Source organism: Halictus rubicundus, chromosome 7 (assembly GCF_050948215.1).
Source record: "Halictus rubicundus isolate RS-2024b chromosome 7, iyHalRubi1_principal, whole genome shotgun sequence".
NCBI lineage: Eukaryota > Metazoa > Arthropoda > Insecta > Hymenoptera > Halictidae > Halictus > Halictus rubicundus.
This window is the reverse complement of record NC_135155.1, coordinates 5,160,049-5,169,961: the sequence shown is the minus strand read 5'-3', so window position 1 is coordinate 5,169,961 and position 9,913 is coordinate 5,160,049. Positions and strand designations below refer to the sequence as shown.

General features: G+C 36.0%; 1 protein-coding gene across 1 annotated transcript; it reads right to left on the bottom strand.

The window, feature by feature from the left end:
* Positions 1-70: 70 nt before the first annotated feature.
* On the bottom strand, positions 71-9,513 carry Yellow-b (L-dopachrome tautomerase yellow-b). Its single transcript, XM_076790168.1, has 6 exons — positions 9,172-9,513; positions 5,316-5,637; positions 2,559-2,971; positions 1,252-1,429; positions 773-984; positions 71-512 (listed from the first exon to the last, which is right to left on the bottom strand). The coding sequence occupies exons 2-6, from the start codon at positions 5,590-5,592 to the stop codon at positions 216-218; spliced, it is 1,377 nt and encodes a 458-aa protein (XP_076646283.1). The 5' UTR covers positions 5,593-5,637; positions 9,172-9,513; the 3' UTR covers positions 71-215.
* Positions 9,514-9,913: the final 400 nt, after the last annotated feature.

Here is a 9,913-nt window from a genome sequence, read left to right as displayed (position 1 = left end):
TACACAATCTATCATTCGAAACAGTTCACATAACGACCGATCACTTAATAGATAATCTATTATCGAACAGTTTTTTAAACATTTTTTACTTCAATCAATATTTATTCGCACATAAATATTAACGTCCTCCGAGGTTCACATTCGTGTTGCTTCAAAGCCGCGCACAAGTTTTTACAGTCAATTAATTTTTTAAAATATAAAAAAATACGATATTTTCAGATGTATGTCCTAACGAAAAATAATACAATAGTTAATAGAATGTAGAAGGGCTCGAAGTGTTTGATGCTGTTAGAACTTCCAGCTTTTGGGGAAGGAGTCTCTCCTCTGGAAGAAGGTTCGCGTGGCTTGCTTGTAGCCGGAAGTGGTCTTTCCATTGAGCAGACAGTGTTCTTTATAGCTTCTCGAGAAGAACCTTTGAGAATTCGGAAATTATAGTCATCGGGGTTTAAGTGGGAGTACATGAAAGTCGCTAGACGGTCCGAGAGCACCCAGATTTGGCCATCCCTATCGATCTGGAATGAAATCAAATCGAATTTATGATTAAACTAATATTCGTACTAATTAGGTACTTAAACAAGCTCCTGCCATTTACTAATATACAGTCTGAGTCGGAAATGAAGTTAACGATTGGCATAATTTGAATAAAATATTCTCTACTTTTCTATCCAATAATAACAATAAATCAACTTATAAAATATACTGTTCCAACAGCAGTGAAAAATATGTCAAATCGACATAAGCGTTTACAAGCTTACAACAACAGAACAGTTACCTTTAAATCGTTGGGGAAAATCATCGTGACGTTATCCATGTAGATGAAGTCCTGTTGCTGAATCGCGAACATATTTTGAGGTTTCCAGCAAGCAATGGCGTTCATGTTCGTTAAGGCATAAAAGAGAACTCCAGTATCCTGATCCAAGAAGCTCACGCTACTTTGGCCATTGTTTCCTCGAGATCCAAGAGTATGAAACTCGTTAGAGCTTTCTGGAATGTTCGCATAACCACTTTAAAAGGTAATACCAACTGTGGGTCTATGTATATTAATTGCTAGACAAAAAGTTATTGAAGGCAACCTCAATTTTTTTGTCCGTAATTCAAACTAAGCGTAATTTTACATATATTCTAGTAAACTAATCCATTCAGCTCGACAGAAAAATTGCACTGGTTTGGTACGTTTATATAAAAGTTATTCTGATTTAATGCGTGTGCTATCAATTATGAGACTGATTGTATAATATTTTTGATCCTCACCAGTAGAACTTGCACGTTGCGGATCTCTTAATAATTTCGTGCTGACTGAGAACTCCATGCTACTCGATAGTGGATGGAAATACATGGTACTGTATCCATCGCCTCTGGGTGCTAGGGCCATCCCAAACAAACCGTCACTCCATTGGAACGTGATCCCCGAAACGTTGAAATCTTCAGCCTTGTCAAAATTAAAATTAAAAAAATTAAATACAGTATATTCATGTTTACAAAGTTATTCAGGTGTACAAATTAATTCGTAGCCCTTTCTGGTTGAATTTGTCAACTTTTTACAAACAATCAGAATATAATACATTCTCAGGATCTAAACTAAGATTACTACCGATTGATTGCGAAAACTACGCATTAATTTGTACACAATAATTGCTAGATTGGTCGTTTGTATCATTCGAGCTGTTTCTCCTGTGTATCTTACAATAGTCTTGTTAGACACCTTTAACGCTTTAATTTAGCACCCTAACATTTATCACCCTGACCTATGAAACACCATTTGCACAGTGCATTAATATATCAACGCCAGTACAACGCGATAATTACTGTACACCTGTTGTATTAATTACTGTGTAACTGTTCGCAACGAATAAATTCGAGAAAGTTTCCTGTTGAAAGTCAGACTAACAAGCACAGCGATATTCGGGGATTTTTAAGTTCTGCTTAAAACGCTTTGCGGTATCATATCAAATACTTTTCGCAGACACGTTCTTCTGCATTACTCTGAACTTTCTAGTCAATCAACTATCTCTTACTCCTTTCCCCCTTTCCTTCTCTTAGCAGTTCCATTCATTTCCCTAGTTGGCCGACTAACAGTCTCGGCCTACCATAAATAATTACTTGACCTCCGCCTTCTCGGGACGATCAACCGCTCCATGGAGCCATCAGTACTTTATTTTCTTGTAACTAGTTTGAGTGGTATTTACGTATCAAAACATTTATTATCTGAACACTTCCTGCCAAAACTTTCTACGCATACTTTGAAAACATTTGGGGATTTTGTCACCTCTGATATTGTGTCAAAGATCGGACTGAAAATTAATTTAACGATTTTGAGAATATATTTAGATATATCATGCGTTAGGTCCAATAACAAGACCCATGTTGATCTTAAAGAAGTAGGTTGAAAAATATGTAAAATAAAATTGGTGAGAAAAGATTTGAATGGATGTAGCTATGGCTGCCATGAAATAGTCAAAGGCACCGCCTCGCGAGGAATAACGATTAATAATACTGTGCACTATTAAATTTTGTGGTATGTTATTCAGCGTCCAGGGTGCGTTCGTAGGAACACCAACCTGAGGATCCGGATTGAAGGAGTGATGCTTAACGAGCCAGGATTTATTCATGCTCCAGGAGTACACCACAAGCCCTGGACCACCTAAATCAGCTAAGTAACCGTAACTGTCCTCGCAGTCATAATCTTCAACTGCAATATTCGCGAACAGCGAGTCTGACGTCCTTTGATCTTCGGGTATGACGTAATTTCGTAGCATCTGATCATTCGTTAGATCATAGATAATTAATGCTGGCGGAGCTTGCTGCTCTGGACTGTCCAGAATATCGGTGAACCCTGTGTCAAGGATCCACAACCTGTCGCACCTGTCCGCACGGATTCGGAACGTTGAAATTATTTCCGCCACATGTCCGTCCTTATACTGATGCGCCTCCCAAGATGGATACGGAATTAACCCAGGCGATTCACGTGTATCTGAAGCAATATTATAAGAAATTATTAAACAATTTCTAACGAATGTCTTCAATTGGGAAAATGTGGAATGACGAAAATAGTAAATAGGTTCACTGACTGTGTGTGAACGAGGATTGGAGCTGTTGCCTCTAATTCTAAAAGGAATTTTTTTTAGATATATAAAATTACATTTGTCTTTTAGCTCTTTTCTCTGTATTAAATTGAATTAATCTTAAGTCTTTCTGAGAAAAATAATTGTTATCGAGGCTTTTCTAGCAACCTTAAAGACCAGGAGAATATTTTCTTATCTTACAAAATGGCGGTGCAATCTATTTTCACAATTTTTCATCGTCGAAAATTTGAAGAAGATAGGTACCCTCTAATATACATATTTATATGTGTTGGGTTGGAATGAAAGTTTGTAGCGTTTATTCAATAACACGATGAGTTTCCCCAAAAGTAGAAAAAAATAATGGAACAGAATGACGAATATGAACACCGGATCGCACGAAAAATAAGATATTTATTACCTGGATCAGCTAGATCTCAGGCTGTTTCTACTTTCACAGTCTTTCACTTCTCTCATTCTTCTTTTCAGATCTGTTCGAAACGGTTCTCAAGCTGGCTCTTATTGTTAAAGTATGTCTGAGCGTAGTTATCGTGGCTGAATTGACAATTAACTGTCGTGAAAAATGCTAACACTTCGCCCTAATTGAACGTGTAATTTAACAAGTTATTCTTCGTGGTACTGGGAGATCTTGCAATTATTTTCTAGAACCGGCGATCTCGTTTTTATCTGTAGAACGAGATATGGGCGCGGTGATACGATATTCCGTTCGGAAAAACTCTAGCTGATACGTATTTCCTCGTTAAAATGGAGTATACTAGTAATCGTTAGATTCCGTTTGCGTTTATGACAAAAATGAGCAGGCGCAATTTAAAATGGTGAAAAGATTAAAAGACTTTAAGAGTACTACTATATTATTTTCATTGTATTAAAATTAGCAGTGAAAAATGTGAATTTATATATAGCTCCTGTGTCAATCTTTTTATTTTGCATAAAGATCCGGAATAGAGTTCTGTAAGTTCACCGTAGGATTCCGCCAAGTTCACGTTATATAATAAATCGGTAATCGGTTATGGGACAGCGTGAAGGTACTTTCGAAAGTACCAGGACCAATTGAAAGTGGAAAATCTAGTCGGACACGGAAGTGCAAATAGTTCGAATCACAGTTTCTACCGAAGTTTAACTATTTATAATATTTAAATTAACACAATTAATGCGCAGGCTGCTAGAAAGCCCGCGTTTAAACTATTTGGTTTTCCGTGTAATTAGCCTGTCTGTAAATTCGAGAAAAATATCCAACGTACAATGTGCGATACACTTACATTATTGTAGCAGATAGTGTTATTTACAGTAATGTGTATTTACAATGTGTAAATATCAATATTTTGTAAAAAAAAATAGTAAGAATTCAGTATAGATGGGCTGCCAGTTAGAAATTTATTTTTATAATCCGACTACGAATTACAAGAATGTAATTATTCACGACTTATTAAAATTATTGAAAGAAGAAATACATTCCCATCCAGCTTCCTACGAATGACTTCGGAATTTTTTATTTTGCTTAAAAATATAAATGTTGACACACTACTGAAGGATTTTGAAGTACTTTGTACGACGACAAACTTGCAAACAAGAACGGTATTCCGCACTTGGTACGCTTTGTTTACGTCTACGCCAATGGAGCACGTATCTTTACAAGTGCACGTGAAAGTTGGCCTAATAACGTCGTGTTTTAGTGGTTTATTTCCGTCGAGAAAATCACGCTACTTATTTTCCCAAGTTCCTTGAAACTCGGTTCAAGCAGTGACACATGCTACGCTCCAATATTGCATGGGGTTCATTTTTAATTGACCGATCTACTTTACAGATAAAGAACGCGTTATCATAAATAACAGATCGATATTGTCAACGAAATTTTCGTAAACATTTAAAAAAAAAATTTTAGAAACGCATATATTATAATATTCAATGCTGTTCCCTCGCACGGATCTTGTAATTAATATTTCATTAGTATGCTACGATCTCATTAAATCTTCGATGTTAACACTCATAAAGTGTATGTTGTAAATTAAGAATTTGACATAAGTTTCGTAGATAACCGGGAGGAGCACGTCTGAAAGTTAATTAGATTTGTTTTATGTATGTATTTTTTGAATGTATAATTAGTCTGTATTTATAAAAAGAATTAATAATTCATTAATAAAAAGAATTAGCTTGTATTTATACAAAGAGATAATCCAGTGTCCAACGCAGTGGAATGAAAATATACAAAGCGTTGAATAAAACCGGCATACTCACCGTTAGTGAAGAAGTAATTTAAACTTGCGGCAACCCCGCGTCTCCATCTTGGTACGGTAACGAAGATCCTGTCTTTTGTGACTTCGAGACCGAGCGGAAGATTGTCTTCCTGCTTGTACCACGGGAAAAGTTGCCTGGTCGCATTATTCGGCCACTCATAATCGAGTTGTTTCCACTGATAAGCCACCCGTAGACCAGCCGTGCTACCGCTGCCCCAGAAACAACTTTGGAACAGTATACTAAGCACGAGAACGGTCCATGCGCTGTGCATTTTCATGTTCCGTCGCTTCCGCGAACCTTCTTCGCCGCTGATACAATCGATCTATAAATTATTGTTTTTCTATGAATTTAGCCTACGGAATCTACTAAATTGTCGCATGGAAAACCGGAACAAATTAATTTCTAAACGTTCGCAGCACGTAATTGTTTTGCAATCGTAATGACACGTTGCATTATCACGATGTGCATACACGCGGAATTCTCAACAAGGTACAATAAGTTATTATGCGTACTCGAACTCTTGTATGTGTCTATATAAAGCTTAGGTGTTTTCGCAACATATCAGGCTAATTATGGAGTGTCGTCATTGTGAGCTTTGCACAGTGGTTTGCAAATATCCGACATAAAAAATCCCTACTGTGTGCACGACAGTTTCGAAATAGAAAAGTTGAATTTAATATTTTTGCGTCATTCGGAAGGATATGTTTTAATAAGCTCTAACAATATGGAAATGTCCTGTCCGTCTTTAACAGTAGACGTTTAAAATTACTTTCACCGTATTTGGAACGTTAACAAGAGCCTCGCAAACGTTACAGTTATAATATGCAATTGTGCGACTTCATTAATATCGTTCATTAACTTCATTCCGAGTTTAACGAAGGAGGGTGACGTTCCTACCTGAGTCGCAGTAACACTGTAACCTTTGTCGACCTGCTCTCGTCACAGTTTTAGAATTAAAAAAATGTTTTCTTAGCGAGCAAATATCTCACGGCACGGAAACACTTTTTCGAAAATTGGACATACTAGAACGTGGCTCTAAATTGTATAATCTAAACGAAGAATTTGCTTTAAAACGCAATTCTAATAGTAATATTTTAATAGTAATGGCGACAGAAGTTTCTTTGCAAAAGTGGTTTTCATAAAAATCTGTGAACAATTTTCATGAAAATTATCGACTTCGGTCTTATTCGAATTATTCGAATCTGTACTCTTGCAACAATTTCATCTCCATCAAACTTTTTGTTAAACGGTGAAAGTTAAATTAGATTTGTCCTAACTTTCTAATAAAGCGTTGATATAACATCTTTTATTTAACTTTACACTTAAAACATGCTAATGATGAGTTATTAATTCTTGATGGCCAAAAAATTCGTTTCTAAAAAAAGTACGCTGTTCACGTTACTTCCACTTTGAAAATTATCACTTTAATGAGGACAGTAAAAATGGCGATTATGAAAGGAGGCTGTTTGTTTTTTCTCGAGTTGAAAATAAAAATTAGGGAAATAGAATTGTATAAAAATAGTTTCCAACAATCTAAACCATTTCACCGCTACTTTATTATTTCACACTTTGCATAATTGTTCTTTTTTTGACAATGTTTCTTTATATTAATAAGAAAATACATCAATGCTTTACCGAAAAACGCTACTTCAATTTAAATCCGCGAACTCGGGCATACTATGTAAACAGAAATGAGTAAACGTTAGATACTATCTCATAAGAGAAAAACACGTGATTGCGTGCTAACTGCACACCTCAATCTTTTTTAAGAAAATTGTCAGAATTATCCAATTACGGAGTTCAAAACAGCTTAATCTCAGCAGTTTGTAAAACTGTCGTCGTAACTTGATAAATCATAATAAGTTTGCAGGTACAGGGAAACGGAGGTGATGATTACTTGTTCTAATCTTAACATCCAACGTTACTATAATATACTCACTAGTATAAATATGAGTGGGAGCAGGTGTTTTGCATATCTTAAGATTGGATCGGTCTTATGTAAACAATGGCCGACCCATTATCCTTGAGAGGCAACATTTACAGTGTACTTATACGGATATATTGAGATTGCGTAGTTATCAAAAAATAAGAATGAACTAACGTTTGTAACATCTATCCTCAGCTATTTTCCCTTAATTTCGTGAAAATAACGTAGCAGTGTAGAGAATTAAATTTTTTACATGATTTACAAGGTACTGAAATTGAATAAAAATTTGTTTCTCCCTTATACATAACTGGTAGTCTTCCCTCCGAGAGTGACAAAATTTTATTCGCACCACTAGGGGAACCCCCTGGCACGCTCGGTCACGCGACAATGTCACATGACCCGAGGCAGGACATTGGTGAGGCAATACTAATGCAATGATGACATTTTATTACTTTTATTTATTTTGTTAAACCCGAAACCTGTACCAACGTATTGGTAAAATTTTTCTAATTAAAACGAGACCAAACACGATAGAATTTCGATTATATTTGCTTATACTATGGCGAGTTATGACCGCTCATGAAATAAGTCAATTCCATTTATGTCCAATGGTCGTTCATCCCATTTCTGGAAAACGCGACACTCAAAGATTTAATAGCTTTCCCATTGACTGTACAAGCTCCGATTGGAACAGATAAAAATAAATTGTTAGAAGTAAAAATTTTAGTTTGAATAGATCCTATACAATAGTAAAATAAGTATTTTTCTACAACACATATAATCCTCAATCATTGCTACAAATACTGAATTCCAAATGATGAATAGTACTACAACAATAGTAAATAATTATTATAGTTAAATTAATATTCCGAATGATTTAAGGTTCAACAAGAGAGGGTGAGCGTAGGGGCATTGTAAACCGAGTCCAAATGGCATGGCTGCAAGGCTGAGATAAAGATATTCTAATCTAATCTAGTAATCTGAATAAGTTATTTATTTGTAACATTTATGTTAATTCACAATTTCTCAATGAAATACACAAGTTCTCAATGATTACAACGAAACCTGTCCAAAAGAATTCTTTAGAAATAAAAGATAAATATTTAATTGAGTTTCAAATTAATTTTACACACTTCCTTGTTTAAAACCATAATTAGGCTGCGGATCTTTACACAAAATAAAACTTTAATTGCGACAAACAGGTAGCAAATCGAAATTTCCTTTCTTCTCCAATAATCTCGATTAATTGAAAAATAACATATCGACATCCTTGAAATCATCTAATCTTTTCAGCGTTTTAGGTTTCACCTCTTCATTTTTCTCATAAAAGCACGAAATCCAGCCTAGTCATAGTAAACCGTATAATATTCACGGAACCCATAATTCTCATCTGTAAAATTATTTTAAATCAAAGAGGCACAGACTTCTTTAGATAAAAAAATTATTCACGTGAACTATATGTATACGTCTTCAGTGACAGTAAGTACACAGTCTTCTGAACAATCTTTTTGACATCGACTGTATATTTACTGCCTAGTGGAATACATGTATAGAGTATTTTTAACCGCGTTGTAGAGGAGTCTGCTGTACGTTGCATTCAATAAAATGTTTTAACGAGGAAGGCAAGCAACAAAACAAATTGCTAGTCGCGAACGTGTTAAAATTCCAGAGTTCACTCTAAACCAATAAAAACTCGTAATTTACCCGCTCGGTCCACTGTGCAATGGAGCCGAATTAGCATAGAATATTACGATGTCGAAACACAAGTACCAGATATCGTATAAGAACAGTCTCAAAATTTCCGCAAAAATTACAGCAACAACAATAACGGTAATTGACGAGATAATACGAAAAGAACACCCTTTCAACACTCCGACATTTCATTTGACACGAAGTAAAACACCTCGGACAAGATGTAAGGATACTTACTCGTTAAATATTACTTCATGTAAATTCACTGGAACGTGTAAACACTTTCCTCGCACATTCTCTAAGCGTCTCGTGTGCCGACCCGTGTTGCATCCATCGAACCCGTTTGCTTCGTTGATTTATCGATCACTGGCTCCCGTGTGTTTGTTTGTACTTTTTTTTTTTTTGTATTTTTCGACGAGATCGTTACGAAGAAATCAAACAAGCGAGTGGCTGCCGCGGCAGTAACGTGCGACTAACAGAGAATTTGTCACCAAAACGGAGGACGTCCTCCTCCGGTACCGTTTGATACCGTTCAAGGCTCAGCGGGCACTGATCCGCTCAACAGAACTGGTAAAACACCGTGATCTGCCGTTCCCCGCTAACCGTGACGTTATTACGTAGTCACTATACCTAGTAGTGGAATGGCACGACGAAGAAACTCCAGGAAAATCGTCATCGTTCAATTTTATTTTATCACTTGACATTAAAACCCCTATACAGCGAGTAGCGAAAGAATTCGAACACTATTTTAACACTAATCGTATCGCGACCGGGCATGTTGACATTGCGGAGGTGCTTCCGTTAGGTTACTGTACGATTTGTTATTGTAGTGTTTACTCCAGGTTTGTTGCTGTACGATTGTTTTTTACGAAATTACAACAGGTTTAATATCGCCAATTTCTCGAGAATCAGAAACTCGGCGTTCAAGCACTTTCTGGATCCACTGAGTTATTATAAAAATGGCAAAAAATTAAAATAA